We start from the raw sequence: 22,148 nt of genomic DNA on the forward strand, positions 1-22,148 counted from the left end.
TAATGTACCTTATAAACTAATTCGAGCTACATGACGTGTCGTTAAGCTTACACCTCCTTTTATTAACTTCATATCTTCCTCGACAAGTGGAGCCACAGGCGGGTGTGTTTTTCCGCAGAGCTGGATAACTGACTCTACCCACTCGTCGTGGTGATCAAGGTGGTGACCATTGTTGTGAAAGAAGGTTTACAAGGTCGAGTACTCCCCGAGTACTCGCTGCAAGGTATGTCGCCAATGGGAGTTTCTTTAACTTTGTCTGGTTACCGAGAATCGATCAAAGATGGTCAATTTCAGCTAGAATCACATTTAGTAAGTGGATTTGAGTCGATTTTGACTTAAAAAATAAAGGATAATTCACATTTCTATAACATTAAAGAACAACTATCATTTTTTTAATTAGTTATTAGCAATTCTTAGAATAATTTATTATTTAACAATGCATTTATCTTATTTATATTGATATTCATATCTTATTTATATTGATATTAAAGAATATCTTTTTTTTTATAAATATTAGTAAACTAATGATATTCTACATATATATAATATCTAAAAATTAATTTTCTTAATGTTTACCATGTCCGAGTACACCCAACTCCCCAGTCAATCGCCTGGGGTCAGCCTAGAGACTTCTGCAACCTTGGTGGTGACAATAAACGTTGATTCTTTGTTGCCATAGGTGACCCCGGCCGAGTTACTCCTCTCTAGCTTGGAGATTCGCCGGTTTGAAAGAGAGCATGATGCAAATTTCATATTATAAATATACAAAACGAATTAATATTGTATATAATGTATGTATGAATATGAATATATAAACTCACCTAAAAATGAGATAATTATAAATAATGAAACCAAGATCAGAGTAACAACACACTTTACCTTCTCCATATTTCTATTTCAACTCTACAACTGCCTTAATATTTTGGCATGAAGGCTACAAGCCATACATATATACATAATACATACATATAAATTATTAATTGTTGTTTTAAATTTAATTATTTTAAAGTCTATGTAGTCTTTGGCTCTTTGCATAATATTAGTATCAAGTAATGGGTACGGGAGAAGACTGAGTCAATTGCTACTAGCCTACTACATGAAGTTGCATGCAGTTGACTTAAGCAAAAATTGGCCCTTTAAACAAGGTGGTTTTAAGTAAATTTTTTATATAATTGCAATATATATTATTTAAGGTTTACTACAATACTTTTATTTTAGTATAAAAAAATAATTTTATAAAAGACTGGCCCTTTAAACAAGGTTTTTTTTTCTATAGTTATATATAACGCTTGGTTTAAAACAATATATTATATTTTATAAAAGTATAAAGATCTAGTATAGTATATAAAATGTTCTCTTTTTATGTTAATAAAGATGATCGATTATAAGATACTCTAAATACTTTTTTGAAAGACCAAAAGAATGATTCCTTCCACCCTTAACGATCTCCAATCTCGCTCTATAGGACATAGTGCTTCAAAGAAATTCATTGGTCGAATCATACAAATCATGAATAAGGTGTTAATATATGAATACCAAGTAAAATCAAAAGAATAATAATGAGATTGTATGAACACGAACATAGAAAGAAATAAACGTGTTAATAACTATAATATAAGGTCCCTTGATTGATTCGCTTCATGTCCGCGACCATTTTTCTAAAACCATTTTTTTGTCCGTGACCATTTTTTAAAAACATTTTTACATGTTTAAATAGGCTATTATTAGGAATATTTGTTTATAAAACTTAGAAACATCACACGTGCACAACATACCGCTACTCCACCCCTTGCACGATCAAACACCACTATAGTAGTCTCCCTTTGCTCCGGCCACCACCGCCCTCACCGAAGCCATATCATAATTTTTTATATATGTGATGAACCTATCCAACCAGAACTGTCAAACCGACCAGAATTTTTTATGTCCGATCATATGAAATTGAAGCATCTAAAAGCAATAAAATCTTAAAAATAATAATTCTAGATCCGCCACCAATTATTAAGACAAGCTAGCAAGAATACCCACAAGATGTTGCCTTATTTATACATTCATTCATGATTGAATTAGCCAGAAAAATAACACCATTATAACCAATCACAGATAAGCTAGTACACATATTTAATCTTCTTGTAATGTAAGGGGGTGTTTGGTACAGAGAAAAAAAATGAGAAGAAATGGAAATGGAAATAGGAGAGAAATGGAATTGGAAAGAAATGGAAATAGGTGGAGAATTGAAAATCATTTCCTTTGTTTGGTAGAATAGAGAAAAGAAGTGAAAATCATTCTCCTTCTCTCAACCTAACTCTTCCAGCTGCCACCAACTCCACCTTCTCCTCTCTCTCTCCGGCGACCGTTCTTCCTCCTCTATCTTCTTCTAATCCACCACGGCCACCAACCACTAAAACCACAGCTGCCGCCAACCACTCCGCCGCGATTTAGGGTTGCTAGTTGCGAACGGACGGACGCCGGTCGGAGTAGGACGCGACGGAGTAGGGTTCCGCCAGTCGGAGTAGGACACGAACGGATGTTTTTGCCTACATCATCGCCGGAGTTGCTAGTTGCAACGCGACGGAGTAGGGTTCCGCCGTGCCGGACATCATCGCCGGTCGGAGCAATGGAAATAATACCATACACACTTTTTGCCTACACCGAGAAGACAGATGAGTAGAGCAGAGAAGCGATGGTGGCTCACAGAGAATTCCATTTCTCTTCAAAATGGAGAGAATTGGATTTCTCAATTTTTTGCCTACACCCAATTCCCAGAGAAATCCAATTCTCCCCCCAATTCTCTACCTAATTCTCCCAAACAATGGAAATCCAATTCTCCACCCTCTTTTCTCTCTACCAAACACCCCCTAATAGTAAATTACCGTATATGCTATATTATTAGAAAAGCATGCATGTACACTTACACGTACATGTTGAGATGTAAGTGGAAACAAAGACAATGAGTTGCACAATAATAATAATATTACATGACCAATCAATCCCATGCGCATGCAGCTAAACTAATTCCTAGCTACGCCTTACATTTCGGGTAGTAAAGCTTACACTTCCTTCTACCAACATGATATGCTGATGGAGTCCGACAACTGGAACCGCAGGCGGGGTTGCCTCTCTGCAGAGATCTATGAATGATCCTGCCCGCCTGTCGTGGTGTCGGCGGTGGTGACAGTGAACCTTGATACCTTGGAGGAAGAGGTGATTTCCGCGGAGGTACTCCTCTCCAGTTTGGAGGTCTGTCTGTTTGAAAGAGAGCATGATGCATATTTGTATATTTCATATTCATAAATAAATGAAACAAATTAATTAATATTGTATGTATGAATATGAATTAATATATAAACTCACCTAATAATGAGATGATTATAAAGAAAGAAACCAAGATGAGAATAACCACAAAGTACCTCTCCTTCTCCATCTTTCTATTTCAACTCCAACTGCATGCCTAAATGAAGGCTGCGAGTCATACATATATATACATGCATATATATAATTTATTAATTGTTGTTTTATTCTAAAGGCTACGTTCAACTTAATTCAACCCATCCTTTAGTCTTTGCATAATATTAATATTGCTAGTGACGCACCGTTACGAGTCTTGGAGTTTATATCAAGTATTGGACACGAGAAAAGACCAGGTCAAATATGTGCAACCTCAAGTTGCATGTCATTGGCTTAAGCAAATATTGGCACTTAATTAACAAGACGGTGGTTTTAAGTAATTTTTTTCTAGTGGTAAAATATATTAGTTAAGATTTATTAGTAATATTTTTATTATAGTAAAAAAATGTGTTTGATTAATAATACATAATTCTTTACTGGTTTTCATCTTTCTATATGATATTGTAAGAGTATAAGGGTTGGGTGTATATAATGCTCTTTTCAAGTTAATAAAGATGATCGACTATTCGAATCTCAATACCATAAATACTTTTATGAAAAAACGGACCAAAAGAAATGCCTTCCATTCTTAAGGATCTCCAATCTTGCGCTATATAGCAATGCTTCAAAGAAATTTTGAATCATACAAATCACGAATAATGTGGTAAAATAAAAAAGATATGTAATGATAATATATTGTATTATATAAACATTATGATTCATAAGTCATGGGTAGTGGTTTAAAAAAAATAATTGCCACATAGACGTAGTGTTCTCATTGATTATTTTTTGAGTTTACTTTTGTCTGTAATGGTTTAACTAGTAAGTTAAATAAAAGAAAAAAAGAGCTAAAATAAATGAAGTGTATGTGCATGCGACTGGTAAAAACTTGATGGACTACATCTCCTTTTACACTTGCGCCTTTTAAGTAACTTTTATGTAGGCATGTGATATCTCACTAACTTTGCATAAAAAATACGTAACGCTTTTAACTAATGCTATTATTATTATTATTATAAAATGAGTTGTTGGATTTGATTAGTTGAATTAAATCATTGTCCCACATCTTGTGTCCTTGAGCCCGCTAGCAACGTAGTGCCCAAAAGGCTTAGCGTCCTTTCCATTTCGGTTTTTTGGCGAGTTAAAATTGGTGAGCTGACTATTAGACTGTCTAACGGTGCTCAAATCAAAGAAACTCATGTCCTTACCGCCCAACAAAGATATACCATTTACCATTCTCGCATTATTAGATTGGTTCAACTTCTTGATCCCCCTACAACTTGAAATTATGCTATCGTTTTGAATTCAATGTTCGGGGATTTGTTCTTCTTGTCGACACAAAATATTATGGAGTTTAAGTTTTGAACTTAATCGATATAAAATCAATTAGTGCTAGCTGGAGATAATATCTCACAAGAAGACAAATAATTAATAAACACTAAAATCTTGCTACTTCTAGACGATAGAGAATATTACTTGAACTCCCAAATTTGGTTTCCTCTTTATTTTCTTTGCGAACGAAGTTTGTGGTTTTGACTTTTGTGAATCTTTAATTCACTTATTTGTGTGGCGGCAGTATGATGACTCTCAACACCATTTTCTCTTTTTAAATGGCAATTCCTTTTTTTTTTCTTCGATGGGAACCACACAAATAAAGACTAAACTTTTCTTTACTTAGGCTTTGATCGAACAACCAGGATGATGGACTGAACTTTCCAAAATTTCCTGATTCTTTCCTCGCTTCAGATACGTACCTGCGAATGGCTCTCAATCGACCTTCAAGTAGCCTCCGGTCTTCTCCTCGTAGCAAACTTGAACCGTTTCTTGCGTACGATCGTTTAGTTTCTTCTAACACCTCCTATCGGAACCTTAACAACGATAGGTTTCTTGGCCTCTTATGCCTTTGATTGGAGCTACCACCGCAGTCAAGACTTGCCGCCGATCGGAAACACGAGCCTGGGTCGTTAGGCTCTGATACCACTTGTTAAACCTTAGACAAGTGAATCAAGAACACCAACACGATATCGCATAAAACGTTTATGCGACTCTTTTCATTAATAAGAAACAAAAACAAGATACTTTCTACTCTACTACAAAAGAAAACTAATGATGGTTTTATATAGCACCCACAATTCTAATCCTGCTCAAACTAGGAAACATAATCATACCAGACTTCTAATTTATTTATTAATAAATAAAAGATAACTATGACACCAAGTTATTCAACTTAGTCCCTAAACTTTGGATCTCCACCAGACCGCCTCTTGAAATCATCCGTACCACCCTTATACTTTTCTTATTAACCATTCGGGTCATTCAAGTTGGTATTCCTCCAAGTTTTACATGTTTGTACATGTTGAGATGTAAATGGAAACAAAGACAATGAGTTGCACAAAATGCGAATAATAATATTACATGAACAATCCCATGCATTGCATGCAGCTAAACTAATTCCTAGCTACGCCCTACATTTCGGGTCATAGAGCTTACACTTCCAGCTTCCTTCCACCAATATCATATCTTCATGCACAAATATTGGAGGCACTGCAGGCGGGGTTGTTTCTCTGCAGACTTGAATAACTGAGGCGGCTGCCCGCCCGTCGTGGTGTCGGCTGTGGTGACAATGAACCTTGATACCTTGGAGGGATACGTGATTTCCGTGGAGATACTCCTCTCCAGTTTGGAGGTCCGTCTGTTTGAAAGAGAGCATATATGATGCATGTATAATTCATATTCATAAATAAATGACACAAATTAATATTAATGTATGTATGAATATGAATATATAAACTCATCTAGTAATGAGATGATTATAAAGAAAGAAACCAAGATGATAATAACCACACAGAACCTCTCCTTGTCCATCTTAATATTTCAACTCCAACTGCATGCCTAAATGAAGGCTGCGAGTCATACATATATAGAATTTATTAATTGTTGTTTTATTCTAAAGTCAAGGTTCAACCCATCCTGTAGTCTGTGCATAATATTAATATTGCCAGTGACGCACCAGTACGAGTATGCATTAAATGGACACGGGAGAATTGAAGTCTGAAGACCAGGTCAAATATGTTCAACCTCAAGTTGCATCTCACTGACTTAAGTAAAAATTGGCACTTAATTAACATGACGTACTGTTTTTTTAGATAATATTTTTTAGTTGCAACATATATTAGTTAAGATTTAATAGTACTATTTTTATTATAGTAAAATATGTATTTTGATTAATAATGCATAATACTTGACTGGTTTTCATCTTTCTATAATAATATACATGAAGCTTAGTTTTATAACAATATGATTAAAACTTTTATAAGGGTTGGGTATATAAAATGCTCTCTTCATGTTAATAAAGATGATCGACCATTCGAATTTCAATACAATAAATACTTTTATGAAAAACGGACCAAAAGAAATGCCTTCCATTCTTAAGGATCTCCAATGACCAATCTCCCTCTACAGTAGTGCTTCAAAGAAATTTGTTGAATCATACAAATCATGAATAAAGTGGTAAAATCAAAAAAGATATGTAATGATTAGCTATTGTATAAACATTATGATTCATAAGACCATGTGTAATGAGATTAACTAAAAGGTGAAAAAAATAATTGCCACATAGACGTAGTGTTCTCATTGATCTTTTTTGGTTCATTTTTGTGTGTGACAGTGTAACTAGTAAGTTAAAAAGAAAAAAAACTGAACTAAATGAAGTGTGTGTGCGTGTGATTGGTAAAAAAACGATGGACTATATCCCCTTTTGCACCCGTGCATGTTAAGTAACTAGAAGTAACTGTCACGTAGGCATGTGACATCTCACTGACTTTTCATAATAAAATGCGTAACGGTTAAACTAACGCTATTGTTATTATACTATTATTATTAGTATTAAAAATAAAAAAATGAGTTGTTGGATTTGATTAGTTGAAATAAACCATTGCCCCACATCTTGCGCCCTTGAGCCCGCTAACAAGTTTGTGCCCAAAGGGGCTCCTTGTCCTTGGTGTCCTTTCCGTTTTGATTTGTCAAGTTAAAACTGGTGATCCGACTAAGGGCCTCACCTTACTACAGTCTAATAGTGCTTAAAGAGCTCATGTCCTTGTCGCCCAACACATATATAGTGTTTTAACGCTCCTGCCTAGTAATGTGACTCAATTACACTTAAGTCTAAAATCCGAATTATCTATATAGAAAAGTGATGGTCGATATCACAAACTTTAACTTGTTTTTTAGGTTTTAGACAAATTATCTGGTAGGTTAACAAATATGGTTTGTTGGTTTTGTGGTTGATGTATTATTTGTTAAAACACTAATGTGAGGCGTCGCAGACTCGATTTCGTTTCCAAGCATGTATTTGCTTTGTTATTAGCTATGCCCTAATTTTGTAATTCCTATATTTATTTTAAAGGAAGACATATACATGTATGAATATTTATTATAATCATAATAGTTTTAATTATAATTTCTTAACGTTTTAGGTCTATGGTTTGGGTTTTATCGACCGAATAAATGCCTTTTACTTTAATTTTTTATATGTTAACCAATCGAACCCACATTTGGGCACTACTACAAAGTGACTGGTACATAAATAAATACGACCAACCCGACGCGTCATCCAACCTGCTTTTCCCTAGGTAAAACACTAGTTTGATATAAACCCATTTCATCCAAAATAAAAATAAAAATAAAAAGAGTAAATTGCAGTTTTCATCAATGTGGTTTGTCTAAATCTGCGATTTTAGTGAAATAGTTTTAAATTTCCGGTTTTCGTTCTTTTGGTTTCATGTTCACTTGCAATTAACCCGACCCACTAACCCCGTTAAGTTTGATTGTTAAACTCATCAACGTGCACCTCAGGTGAGGGGCAGTTTTGCCCTTTTTCTCTCTAAATAAATCCTAGCCTCTCACGTGAGAGGGTTTGAAAATTAAGACTGGGGTTTATTTGAGAAGAAAATGGATAAAACTGCCCCTCACTTGAGGTGCACGTTGATGGGTTTAACGACCAGAATTAATGGGGTTAGTGAGGTCGAATTTAATTGCAATTGAAATGAAACCACATGAACGAGAATCACAAATTTAAAACTATCGAACTACGACTGCATATTTGAACAAACCATTTGAACGAAAACAAATCAAAATCTATACTCTTGTTCTTCCCACACCAAAAACAACAAGATAAGGGGTTTTAAGAAAATGAAAAGAAATGATCAAATCCAAGATTCTAAACCCCTTTTCTTCTTCTTCAACTTCCATCTAAAGCCATTGAAGCTTCTAAAAACCCCCAAATTCATCTTCAATATTCACACCATTACTGAACAACAACAACAATAATAATAATAATGTGTTCATCTTCTTCCACACCCACCTTCTTCTCACTTCACACCCTTAAATCCCAATACCCATTTCCAATTTCAACCCATAACCTTTATCTCAAACCCACAAACCCAAAACACCCAAAGCTAACACCTTTATCCGCTTCAATTGCTCAAGATAACCAAGAATTGAGTTGGGGTTCTTCCGATCGACGAGATATTGATGATTACAATGGTTGGGCGATTCTTCAACAATCTGGTCTACCCAGAAAGAAAACTGAAGGTATAATATTATTATTGCATATTGCAGTAATTTGATGTTAATATGTACATTTTTAATTGAAATGTTGTTCCTTTTTGGTGAATTAGGGGTTCCTGTGTTTCTTTTGTTTGGTATTGGGACTTCGGTGGTCGCGTTGCTTGCCGTGTTTGCGCGGTATAAGTTATCGAAAAAGGGTAAAATTTATTCATTTTTTATGTGTTTTGTTTGTTGGAATTGGAGGCCTTGTTCATGTTTGTTTTTACTGGAAAATTGGACGGTTCACGAACACTTAACCAAACAAAATTTGTTGTCCGTGTTCGACTGTTCGTACATTAAGGAAATGAACTTGTTCGTGAACGGTAGGGGTGTGCAACAAACCGAAAAAACCAAACCGAAACAAAAACCGACGGTTTGGTTTTATGTTTCTGTATAAACAGAATTAACGGTTCGGTTTTGGTTTTGCATGTAATAAAAACCGGAAAATCCGAATCGAACTGAATTCCTAAGGTTTCGAAAACTCCAAAAACCGAAGTTTTGGTTTTCGGTTTGGTTTTAGCTGAAAACTGCACCGAACCGCACCACGCACACCCCTAGTGAACGGATTCACAAACACAAATGAACACAAATACTGTTTTATTTGATTTGGCTGACAGAGAATGGCTGTGTTGGTGTTCTTTTTTAACATTCATATTCATATGTTAATTTACATGTAAATTAATCACATGATATGTATATAAGTATATTTTTGTTTGACAGTTAATAATTTTGCTTAAATCTTTATGATGAGATTAGAAAAGTCATTAAACATTTTAAATACCTTTAATGAACGACGTTCACGAACATGGTCTATGTTCGTGTTCCTACATTTAGTTAATCAAATGAAATTTCTTGTTCATGTTTGTTCATATATTAAACGAACGAACATAAACGGACTTTCATCGAACAATTCGCATTCGCCTAAAGTTTGGTTCGTTTAGAGCCCCGATTTGTAGCTATTATGCAATGCAAAAAAGGGTACATCTATGTCAGAATCTTATTTTAATTTGATTTCAGGTTTTGTTTTTCGAATTAGCAGTCGGGTAACAGATAAATCGTTGGGTTCGGAAGAAGGATCGAAGGCGGATGAAGGTTTGAATGTGCCGATGCCGGAGCATGTTGATGAAGAAGTTTACAAAACTGCAAAAGAAGGTATTATTATTCAGAAAGTTTTATTGTTGGGAATTTTATGTTTTAACTATTTTTAGTATTTATTTATCATGTAGTAACCAATCATGGTAAGCGGGAAGAAGGGAAGCCTGGAAGAGTTGTGGTTCCGGTTTCTGCAGATGCTACTCAGCAGGAGGCTCTATCGTGGTTGAAGAATTTGAAGGTATTATGTTGCATGTCGTATTAATGCTTAGGGTTATTATAAGATTACTTCTGTTAGTTTTATGACACGGATAGTTGTTATTTTCTTCTTTTCAAATTGAACTACGTTTAAAAAGATTTTTTTTTATCGAAATTATAGATTTTTTTAGTCGTTAGCTACACACAACACCAATAAATTATTCGGTAGTCTTGATTTTTATTAGTGATCTTGAACTTTTTTACTATAATATCGTTACATTGGCATGCTCAATCTCCATTTGGAGTCTTGTTTTAGATTCGGTTAATCGGTTCTAAGCATTACTTAAATAACATGTCATTAAGGTATACAGATTATTGAAGATGAAGTCAAGGCAGATGAATTGTGTACCAGGAGAGAATATGCAAGATGGTTGGTTCTAGTTAACTCTAGACTTGAAAGGTAGAAGCTTGTGCATGCATTTTGCTTAATTATTATTATTTTATAAGATAGATTGCATATGTATTTCACTAAGTTTTTTCCCGGGATTCAGGAATCCAAGGAACAGGATACTTCCATCTGTCGCACTTGCCGGATCTACTGTTAACGCGTTTGATGACATCGGCGCCGAAGATTCCGACTTTGAGTACATTAAAGGTAAGATGGATAATCTGATAAGTCTTTTTTTAGAATATTAATATATTTCTACCTTGTGCTGAATAATATATATCTACATTAGCTCTGGCTGAGGCTGGCGTTGTTTTGAGCAAGATTTCTGGTGCTAACTCAACTTCTGATCCGGATAATTCCAAGAGCTCCCGAGGTGTAAATTTTTTTCCCGAGAGGTATATGTTTAACACATTACATATCAAATATGCAATTTTTTTAGGTGTTATTTTTTACATTAAGCTATTTGGTTTCTAGATTAATTTCACGTGAAGATCTTATTGGTTGGAGAGCCAAGTTAGAGTATCAAGTGATGCCGGGACTTAATGAAGAGGTAGAATAAACTTTTAAAAATATCATTCGAATCTTGTTTTATTTTTATTGATATATTATCATTTGACTCGTGAGAGATAAAACATATACTGACATTTTTACAGTCCAGATATTAAGGAACAAAATCGGCTTTCTGGATGCACGGGAGCTGAAATCCGACGTATTGCCGGTTCTTTTTATCGACACGCTGACTAACCACAAAAGCATAATAACAAAAGTTTTCGGTTAGATTCCTTTCCATCTCTTTCTTCTTTACACACCTCACACACTCATGGGCAATTTAGTAATTTAACATACTGTGCTATACATATCAGGTCAGATCAAGCGGTTCCAGCCCGGGAAACCGTGCACCAAGGCCCAAGCTGCAGTGGCGCTCACAAGCGGAAGAATAACCGAGTCGATCCGCAATGAGTTCTCAAAACTCGAAGCCGAGCACTCTTCGCGCGAGCTTGCTAAGAAAGAGATCAAATCTGCAATTCTTGAAAGAGGCGAGATACATCGGTTTTGGGAGAAAAAAATAGCAGACGCGAGGAGTCGGTTTTCGGAGGTTGAATCGGAATATTTGGAAGCATTAAAAGATTTGGAAAATTTTAAGATTAATCAAGATAATATTGTTGGTAATTATTTAAAGGAGGTTGCAGCTTTAGACTGTCAAAAGCAGTTACTTATTAGCTTGAAGGAGGAAATAGATGAAATGAACACAAGACTCGTGTACGAACGGACGGGTTATGTAGATGAGCAACAAAAAGTTCATAGGACTGTTAGTGAGTTGCAAGTCAAATATGAAAAAATTCTTGATTCAAAGTCGATACTTGAGGCTGAGTTAGAAGCGCTTCGTATTCTCAGGTACATAATGGAACTTTCTAACACACATTTGTTTTTCTTTCGTGTCGTTTTGAGCTCTATTTTTATAGCTTTAGTTCGGTCTGTGAGTAGTTTTTCAAGCTCAAGCATGGCAAGTTTATAATTTATTAAATAGTTTATGTAAATATGATTATTATATATTTTAAATATGATTAAAATGTATATTTGTCATAGTTCTATATATTTATTTATATAATATATGAAATAAAAATTATATAATAAGATGCTTGCTTAGGCTTGCAAGCTAGCTCAATCTTGATAAGTGAAGCACGGGTTTTGTTTATTAAACAAGTTTGTTTGTAGGCTCGAGCTCTTTTAAGCTCAGCTTGATTCGAGCCTTTAACGAGACGATCTTGAGTAGCTCAAGAGCGGCTTGGCTCGTTTACACCTCTAGTGTCAAACACGTAAAAAAAGCTAACGGGTCAAGAGTCTCACAAAGTGTAATTCTAGAAAATAGTAAATAATAAAGTGTTTGTATTTTGTAATCATACTTGACATATTATTATTTGTTAAATTCTATTAAGTTTTCGAAATAATGTTTTTGGCCCGTACAAAATTACCCATATGATGAACCAACCCAATTTGCAGATCGTGGATAGAGGACGAAGCAAAAAAGGGTCAAGCTCGGACCAAGGTTCTTGAAGAAGCGGGGCGAAGGTGGAAATGGGGTGGTAGTTCTTGAGTGGTTTGTTCGTGAAGGCAAATTGTTCGATTCATTAGCGATTAATACATAAATAAAGAGGTTAAAAGGTGGCACGTGTTTTGGGAAATTGAATTGTAAGCAACACCATAAGAGCGTTTCTGGTGGTGGTGATTAAGCGGATGTTGGTGGTGCAATGGCCGGGTTTCAACATTGTTTCTATTTAATTGTTGTGGTATTATGTTTGTTTGATTTAATGCAAGGGTATAGACAAGACAAGTTAGCCATGAATCGGTTAATTGGAAGCAAGCTAGTTTCTATGAGCTAACTTATGTAATTTGCATTTCTAAATTAGTAAACAGTTATGTAAGGATACAAGCTTTTTTTGAGCATTCATATTGGAGAACTAAAATAATTTTTTTTTTTAAAGTTGCTACTGTAAGAAAATCTTACATATCCTACTCTCTCTCTCTATAATACTTACAAAAACTTGTTTTATTATTATTTTTTATTTTGTTTGTAAAACAAAATATACAGGGTTGAATGTGAGCCTCTACATATAGAGGTATACTTTATTTTTCTATAAATTATTCTCTATTATAAAAAATAAAATGTAGTGGTGTTTTAGTCGTTTTTATTATATGAATATAGAGGCTTATATATGAATGTTATTTATAATCTTATGCGAGTTCATATGGTTCGTATGAACATTGTTAGATATTGAGCTCATTTATTTAAGCACATACAAGCTTATTTTAACCTTAGTTGAAATTAAAATTAATTATAAAAAAATGTAGTTGGTTGGCTAAATACGAAATAAAAATTAAAATTCACTCCTCAAGTTTATACGAACTGGTTCGGGACTTCGGGGTCCTAAACTGACAGTGAAACTGGTTTTAATCTAATCCGATCCGAACCGCCAGTTTGAATTCGATTTGAAAATACATCAGTTGAAACAGGTTAAAACAGAACCGGACCTGGTTTTGACTTTCTTTGACTCATTTTGAGATGGTCTCTTTTACATATATATTCGTTCTTTCGTAGGAAAAGAAAATAAAGCCACGGGTTTGAAAACCAACTCCCGCCATTAATAATAAAAAAAAAATGCCTCTTTTAACTGAAACCCTAATTTGGTACTTTGAAAAACAAGCTCAAAATTCATGCTTTCATCTTCCAACCGATCAATCTGTCGGTTCACATTTATCTGGCAAAAAGGTAATCTTGAATACCCATCACCACTATCCGTTTGTAGATTTATTGTATTGTTCACGGCACACGCATTCGTGGGTTGACCCGAAAGTTTATTTGTTTATTTTTTTGTTTCTTCACATATTAATACTTTAACTTACATTTTTAAAGCAAAATATACAAATTTATATAAAACAATGACATTTTCATTATAAAAGCTTTTCTTTTAATCTTTAGCATAAGATATATTTTAAAAAAACAATAAATTGGTTAAACGGGTCAACCCGCAAGGTTCGACTCAAACACAACGATCCCTTTAGCTAAACGGGTTTGTGGGTTCGACCTGAAACTGACCCAAACCCACGGATTTAATGTTAGATTCGTGTCGCGTTTTCGGGTCATGTTAGAATTTCACACCTCTAGTTGAATTATGGTGCGGGGCGGGAACATAAATGGGTCGGTACTGGTGGGAGCACCACCCTAGGTCCCGTGACCCAAAACTCATACTGCTTGGCACTTGCTTCCTGAAGCCCACCTGGCTGCTTTTGTTTTCTTGTCTACAAACATTATGTTTTGTTGACTTGTACTCTAAAATACAAATGTGTATACTTGTATAAAGCAGTTGCATAACTTACATTTAAACTACAAATGTATATAAAGCAGTATATTTTTTTCTCAAAATAAGCGGGTCAAATGGGTCAACTTGCAGACCCAAAACCGACACATTTTGGTAGTCGTGTTCGCAGGCTTGACCTAAAACTGACTCTAACACGTTTAGACTAAACCAAAAGGGGGTTGCAGCGCAACTTGTTGCCCGTTTACCTGCCACTTCATTGTAAATCGTTTGGATGTTTTTATGATATTAAATTGTCTTAAAAAAAAACCCTCGTTTGTATGTTAAGTTCGTGTCATGTGATAAACTCACTATCTACGGGACAATTCTTTCCATATCATGTTTGATAAATAAACATACAAATAAAAAAAAATATATAATTCACGTTTTAAAAACTAGTATTAAATTTGTGACTCCTTTTTCATCATACTCATCCTCAAATGATAAGAGAACCAAAGAATGTAAGGTTTTCCCATAACCAGAGCATCATATTCCTTGTCTTTTTTCAATCACAATTAGCCCATACAATATGGTGGTCCAGTTTCCAGCCTCTTGGCACCTACCTTCAATATGTTTTATTAAAAATATTCACCATTAAATTAAAAAAAAAAACTAGTAGTACTTAAATTTCATCATGCAAGTGACACAGTTTGAAGTTATAGATGACACATATAAATTTCATCTATAAACACATATTATCAAATAAGATAATAAATGTTTGGTATGTTAAGAAAGAGCATAAGGGGCCAATATGTGGCCACAAAGGCTTGTTCTTGTACTCATGGATAAGATTTTGTTTTACTCTCTTTTCTGATTAACATATGCCATATGCATCAATCCATGGTTTAAAAAGGCTTTCTGAGGCGCGCCTCGAGGCTTATGCCTCGGCAGCCTCTGTGGAAAAACGCATAAGAGGCTTAGCCTCATTAGGGATTACTGAAACCTAAGCCTCGACCTTTGTGAGGCGGTCCGAGGCGGTTTGAGGCGGTGAGGCTTCGAGGCGAGGCGTTGAGGCTTAAGCCTCACTAGAAGTTGTGAAATACGGAAATATGCCAAAAAAAAATTATTTTCTGGACATTTTATTTACCCCTTTAGTGCTTAGTGGACTTAATTAGTGGGCCAGCTCAACATTTACTGTTAGTGTACTTAAAAAACATCATCGTTTAACTGTGTAATGGTTAGTGTTTAATTGGTGTGCCTCCTTTCACAACACCAAGCAACAGCAACACAGACACAACAACAAAAAACATCTTTATGATGTTTGTTTTCTGTTAAATTAGTGGTTGAACTATTTTATGATGTTTGTTTTATTACTAAATAAGGTTTTATAATATTCATAATGTTTATTTTATGTTAAAGTGCGATTTTTATAGATTATATATATATTTTTAATACTTTTTAATAATGTTTTGAGGCTTGCGCCTCGGTCCGCCTCGAGAGTCTGACGGAAAACGCCTCGAGGCTCGTTTCCGCCTTTTTAAACCTTGCATCAATCCATTACAGCAAGAACAATCTCTACCTTTCTTTTATTAACTTATCTTTCCCATCTGTATTGATTATTTTCCACCAACTAACCAAAAAAAGTAACCATTTTTTGCACTTGTCTTATAAAATGGACCCCACCAATCAAATATTAGTCCTTTCTAGCATCAGTCAAGACAAAAACACAATATAAATATTGGTTTTTTGATCCAACAGTTGTTACTTGTTTCAAGCTTGGTTATCAAGATAACAGCATGTATGGTTCATAACTGTAGAATTTGTGTGGACACTAGACATATGGTTAGCTGGGATATAATGTTATGGACCCGTTGGCCCGCATTAGTTGTTAACCTGTTAAAGCTAGACAATTGGCATCATCAGTCAAATCCTTAACCAATTTCCACAACTATTTATAATCCAACACACATTAGGATTCAAGTTTTACAAACTTACAGTTGTTTAAGTCGTTTTCGCCTTTGTAAATTCGTTGGTATTAAACGTTATACTCATCGAAACATATTGCCTTATCAGAACAGATAAAGTTCCTCAAAGTTTGCTAATTCATGGTTCAGAAGATATTAAATTGTTTGCAGATGCTGTGAATGGTTGATCATGAAGTCTTGGGATGCTGGTTGACATCAGTTTCGGTTTTTGGTGGAAATATTATTGTTTTGTATTCACAATATCCATATGATTGTCAGGGTAGGCTTTCTGGTTGCTGCTTCAATTGCAGCTTATGCAGTTAAGCAGGTTAATGTTAAACGCCCACCGTCGAATCCTGTAAACAAATCTGCAGGTTATTATTACTTCTTACTCTTTCAGACACCAAATTATTATTCTTATTTTGAATATTTGAATACTATTATGTTATAATATTGAGTTCAGGAAAGGATGAAGAAGAAGAGGAAAAAGAAGAGGTGAAACTGATAAGTGGTTTAATAAATGTGCAGCCAAACAGTCCAGATTTCGAAGATGATATTCTCCCGGAATTTGCTGACCTTTTATCGGGCGAAATCGATATCCCATACGAGAAAGATCGTGTTTACGAAGCTGAGATGGCGGATAACGAACACGAGCTGGAACGGTTACGAAACCTGGTCAAAGAACTCGAGGAACGAGAAGTCAAACTCGAAGGCGAGTTGCTCGAATATTACGGACTCAAGGAACAAGAATCAGATGTTGTTGAACTGCAAAGACAAGTCAAGATCAAAACAGTTGAAATCGATATGTTAAACGTTACAATAAACTCGTTACAAGCCGAACGTAAGAAGCTGCAGGAAGAAGTGCTTCAAGCAGCTGCATACAAGGAGTTGGAGTCTGCAAGAAAGAAAATAATGGAGCTGCAAAGACAGTTTCAACTTGAAGCTAATCAGACCAAAGGACAGTTATTATTGTTGAAACAGCAAGTTGGGATTCTTCAAACTAAAGAAAAAGATGCTGTGAGGAAAGATGTTGATATTGATAAAAAGTTAAAAGCTTTGAAGGAATTAGAAGTTGAAGCTGTGGAGCTTAAAAGGAAGAACAGAGAGCTTCAGCATGAGAAAAGAGAGCTGGTTATTAAGCTCGATGCAGCCGAGTCGCGCATCGCAACATTATCCAGTACTACCGAGGTAAACTGCATTTCAACTACGGGTGTGCATGAAACCGTAAAAAACGATTTGATATCGAAAAAATCGAACCGAACTAAAATATCCCAAACCAAAATGACGGTTTGGTTTTATGTTTTCGTAAATGCCGAATATTCGGTTTGGTTTCGGTTTTGTGTGTGATTAAAACCGAAAAAAGCGAACGGAACCGGATGTATGGATTTTCATTTTTGATTTTGAATGTTAAGAAATTTATAATGATTTTAATAACCAACGTAACCCAGATATTTTAGCCCAAATGTGTAATAATTAATTATTAAATATATTTAGGCCCAAATTCATTATTTTGGGAAAAAAAAGGTTTTGCCAAAAAATTTCATGTCCAAATGGCATAACCAAAAAAACTTAAACTAAACCGGGCCCAGACAGAATACCGAAAAACCTGAAACTGAACGGTATTCAAAAACTCAAAAACCGAATTTTGGTTTTTGGTTTGACTTTAGCCTAAAACCGTGTCAAATATATAGCGGATTTGCGCGCTCTAGCCAAAACAAACCTATAACGGGCCTGTGGGCTAAAAACAACTAAATCTTTATAATGACTACTGATAGTTATAAACTTATAATTAACATAATGTGTTTTACATGGTGTTATAGACCGAAATGGTGGCCCGGGTTAGAGAAGAGGTAAACAAGCTAAAACACACCAATGATGATCTGTTAAAGCAAGTAGAAGGCCTCCAAATGAACCGGTTTAGTGAGGTCGAGGAGCTCGTTTACCTTCGTTGGGTCAACGCGTGTCTACGGTTCGAGCTAAGAAACTACGAGACCCCAGCAGGGAAAACCTCGGCTCGTGACTTAAACAAAAACCTCAGCCCGCGGTCCCAAGAAAAAGCCAAACAGCTAATGTTGGAGTATGCAGGGTCCGAGCGTGGTCAAGGCGGTGACACCGACCTCGACAGCAACTTTTCGCACCCGTCGTCTCCTGGAAGCGAGGATTTCGACACCGCCTCGATCGATAGCTCCACGAGCCGGTACAGCAGTCTTAGTAAGAAACCAAGCTTGATCCAAAAACTTAAGAAATGGGGTAAAAATAAAGATGATTATTCTCAGTCTAGTACTCTTACTTCACCCGCGAGATCGTTTACGGGGTCCCCACTGGTTCAGAAACCGAGGGGCCCGTTAGAGGCTCTTATGTTGAGAAACGCGGGTGAGTCAGTAGCGATCACTACATTCGGTGAGGGTGATCAAGACTCGCCATCGCCTACTGCAACCGATAATGTTGCGTCATCGTTTCATTTAATGTCTAGATCAGTTGAAGGTGTGTTGGATGAAAAGTACCCTGCGTATAAAGACCGTCATAAGCTCGCGTTAGAACGCGAAAAGAAGATTAAAGAAAAAGCCAATCAAGCGAGAGCGATCCGGTTCGGTGACAGTTCAAGTTACAAGCCACCGACCAACAGTAAAACGGTTAGTTTGCCGCCGAAACTGGCGCAAGTTAAGGAACGAAAATCCTTAACATTAACCCCTGATGCTTCGGCTAATGAATCAGCAGATGGAAGTGCAGTTGGTTCACAAGGTGTGAGTAAGATACAATTTGCTGATATTGAAAAAAGACCACCAAGGACTGCGCGTCCGCCACCTAAACGATCAGGTGGCGGTCCGCCTGGTGGTGGTCCAACTCCAGTTGTGCCTGGCGGTGGACCTCCTCCTCCGCCTCCTCCACCAGGAGGAGGTCCACCGCCACCACCTGGCGGACCACCACTACCACCTCCTCCGCCAGGAAGCCTTGGCAGAGGAGGTGGTAGTGCTGGGGGTGGTGATAAAGTTCACCGGGCCCCAGAGTTGGTCGAATTCTACCAGAGTTTAATGAAACGTGAAGCGAAGAAGGATACGTCTGTTATATCCGCTATTGCGTCCAACACCGCTGATGCAAGGAGTAATATGATTGGCGAGATTGAGAACCGTTCGACTTTCTTGTTAGCTGTATGTCTAAAGTCTCAACTCTCAACTCTCAACATTATAATCTTTAATCTTATTTAATATGTTGCTAATATAATATATCGTCGTTTTTCAGGTAAAAGCGGACGTGGAAACTCAAGGTGATTTCGTCGAGTCACTTGCTTCTGAAGTTCGTGCTGCTTCGTTTACAGACATAGAAGATTTGCTCGCTTTCGTAAGCTGGCTAGACGAAGAACTCTCATTCTTGGTATGCCTTTCAAAGCTAACTAACTCTATAGTTAGTTATGCAACTAACATAACTAACAAAATAGTCAAAATACAAAACACATTGACTCATGTTATGATATTTTTTTAAGGTTGATGAGAGGGCAGTATTGAAGCACTTTGACTGGCCAGAAAGCAAAGCAGATGCATTGAGAGAAGCAGCTTTTGAATATCAAGATCTCATGAAACTTGAGTCACAAGTAACTAATTTCGCCGATGATCCAAACCTCTCTTGTGAAGCTTCTTTGAAGAAGATGTACAAGCTGCTTGAGAAGTAAGTAACAACATACAAAATGCTCTTTTATTTTTTCTTGATTATAAATCTTTTTTTTATTATTCTTCTTCTAATTAAAACTAGGATTTAGGCCCGCGCTTCGCGACGGGACTACTGAACCAAAAAAAACAAACGTAAAAACGTTAAACCACGAACGCGTTGCGAGTTGACGCGAATTCATCCTGTATCAGGTTACAACATTGAAACTAAACAAAAGAAATAAACCTTTCAATGCCAAAATACAACGAATTATCATATGTAAAACCAAAAAACCGGAACGTTATAGTTGTGAACCGATGCAAATTTTGTTAGTACTGGCGGCACAAACATAAATTCGTAAACATGAATTTGTAAAAAGAAAACATATTTTAAAGGCGCAATCGTCGAAGCGTGGATATAAAAACATGTGATGACGGGGATATTTTTAAATCACGATAAAACTTTCGATCATCGTAAGACCAACTATAAGAAATACGAAAGCAAAGTAAAAAAAAATTTAACCGACAAATAAAACTGTTAAACCGACACTTACCCAAGTTTAAAGTTAAAATTTTTTGTTTGTTAAATTTTTTTAAATAGTTGAAAAAAAAGGAAGTAAAGGTAATAAAAACCAAGTGATAGTGTATAGATCTCTATGTATTTTTAAAAAAAAGTTAGATTATATATAAATATAGATAATAAATATATAGTAAAAGTTAATTAATAAGAAGACATAATATAATAAAATATAATTAAATTGAATAGTAAAATGAATAGTGTTGTTGTGAGGGGGAGAAAATCTCCCTTTTAATAGGTGGATCGCTAGGGGCTCCGTCCGTCCGGACTAGTGGCCGGCTCGGGCTACCTTTAGCCAATGGGGGCCGCGTACGGAGTACCCGGCGTTACTTAGTTGGCCGTTCAAAAAAAAATATATATATATACTAATATACAATCTGATTATTTGCAGAGTGGAAAACAGTGTGTATGCATTGTTGAGAACAAGGGATATGGCTGTGTCTAGATACAAAGAATATGGTATCCCAGTTAACTGGTTGCAAGATTCAGGTGTTGTAGGAAAGGTATGCTTAACTTAAGCTATATTATTTTAATCGGTCACGCGTTTAAAAGGTAAAACTTATTGAAAAACGATTTATTTCTGTAGATCAAGTTGGCGTCGGTACAATTGGCTAGGAAGTACATGAAGCGTGTTGCTTCAGAACTTGATGCATTGGACGGGCCCGAAAAGGAACCAAACCGAGAGTTTTTAGTGCTTCAGGGCGTGCGTTTTGCATTTCGTGTTCATCAGGTAATATTTATTATTAATTTTGGAGTTATATAAGTTAAAAGTCGTGTGTTAGTTAAATTTAAAACTATGGTTTTTGTGTACAGTTTGCAGGAGGGTTTGATGCAGAGAGCATGAAGGCATTTGAAGAACTGAGAAGCCGAATGAATAAACAAACGAATGACGAAAATACCCCTGAAGCGTGAGGGTTGCGTGATTTTTCATCTCTTTTTTTCCATGATGATATATTCCATTTTATAGCTTGTTTATGTTTACTGTCTTTATGAAAAATTACATACCTTATATATCTTATTAAACCACAAGATCAAATTCAAATAACAAGAAAATATGTGTACAAGTTATAGTTTCAATTTCTGCCTAGCCTAGCCGAGCCGAGCATGGCTTGGTTTCGGTTTTGATCTAGAGTACAATAATTTGCTAACTAAATATGAAGTTGTTCAACAAGTCCAACAAAGTTCAATCAATCGAAAAATATAGAAAATATGCAGCGTGTAGCATGTACGCTTTATAAAAAAATGTTATTGTTTATACCCTCATTTTATTCAAACTACAATTCACATCATGTTTATGAATTATGATGCATGTGCTATATGATTATGTGATTTATATCATTAGCCTCATATAGTATGATTATACATTTATATATACGCTCACCTTAGTAGTTGACCTTGTATCAAATCGAACATGTCCTTATTTAATGTTTTTACATATTC

At 35.7% G+C, this 22,148-nt stretch overlaps 2 protein-coding genes across 3 annotated transcripts; both read left to right on the top strand.

Annotated features, from left to right (window-relative positions):
- Window positions 1-8,554: 8,554 nt before the first annotated feature.
- LOC143543491 (uncharacterized) lies at window positions 8,555-13,183 on the top strand. Its single transcript, XM_077035803.1, has 11 exons — window positions 8,555-8,979; window positions 9,066-9,152; window positions 10,012-10,146; window positions 10,221-10,327; window positions 10,656-10,744; window positions 10,836-10,939; window positions 11,022-11,127; window positions 11,207-11,282; window positions 11,391-11,505; window positions 11,596-12,127; window positions 12,734-13,183. The coding sequence occupies exons 1-11, from the start codon at window positions 8,724-8,726 to the stop codon at window positions 12,825-12,827; spliced, it is 1,701 nt and encodes a 566-aa protein (XP_076891918.1). The 5' UTR covers window positions 8,555-8,723; the 3' UTR covers window positions 12,828-13,183.
- A 3,383-nt stretch (window positions 13,184-16,566) lies between these two features.
- Window positions 16,567-21,772, top strand: LOC143543509 (protein CHUP1, chloroplastic-like). Of its 2 annotated transcripts, XM_077035820.1 has the most exons (9): window positions 16,567-16,864; window positions 16,954-17,678; window positions 18,311-19,346; window positions 19,401-19,639; window positions 19,731-19,862; window positions 19,972-20,153; window positions 21,100-21,211; window positions 21,295-21,438; window positions 21,522-21,772. In XM_077035820.1, the coding sequence occupies exons 1-9, from the start codon at window positions 16,759-16,761 to the stop codon at window positions 21,618-21,620; spliced, it is 2,775 nt and encodes a 924-aa protein (XP_076891935.1). In that variant the 5' UTR covers window positions 16,567-16,758; the 3' UTR covers window positions 21,621-21,772. The 2 variants fall into 2 exon arrangements, with proteins under 2 accessions (XP_076891935.1, XP_076891934.1); XM_077035819.1 differs by having other exon boundaries at window positions 18,311-19,639.
- Window positions 21,773-22,148: the final 376 nt, after the last annotated feature.

This window comes from Bidens hawaiensis, unplaced genomic scaffold (genome assembly GCF_021521415.1).
Source record: "Bidens hawaiensis isolate Kalapana, Puna unplaced genomic scaffold, B.hawaiensis_p1.1 tig00013123_1, whole genome shotgun sequence".
Taxonomy (NCBI): domain Eukaryota; kingdom Viridiplantae; phylum Streptophyta; class Magnoliopsida; order Asterales; family Asteraceae; genus Bidens; species Bidens hawaiensis.

What these genes read in the sequence shown, in the direction of transcription:
- LOC143543491 (XM_077035803.1), top strand. Translation starts at nt 8,724, where the DNA reads ATGTGTTCATCTTCTTCCACACCCACCTTCTTCTCACTTCACACCCTT. An exon ending in GTATAAGTTATCGAAAAAGG is followed by an intron (nt 9,153 to 10,011) that starts GTAAAATTTATT and finishes ATTTGATTTCAG; the next exon opens with GTTTTGTTTTTCGAATTAGC. An exon ending in GAAGCGCTTCGTATTCTCAG is followed by an intron (nt 12,128 to 12,733) that starts GTACATAATGGA and finishes CCCAATTTGCAG; the next exon opens with ATCGTGGATAGAGGACGAAG.
- LOC143543509 (XM_077035819.1), top strand. Translation starts at nt 16,759, where the DNA reads ATGATTGTCAGGGTAGGCTTTCTGGTTGCTGCTTCAATTGCAGCTTAT. An exon ending in TCCTGTAAACAAATCTGCAG is followed by an intron (nt 16,865 to 16,953) that starts GTTATTATTACT and finishes TATTGAGTTCAG; the next exon opens with GAAAGGATGAAGAAGAAGAG. An exon ending in ACGAAGAACTCTCATTCTTG is followed by an intron (nt 19,863 to 19,971) that starts GTATGCCTTTCA and finishes TATTTTTTTAAG; the next exon opens with GTTGATGAGAGGGCAGTATT.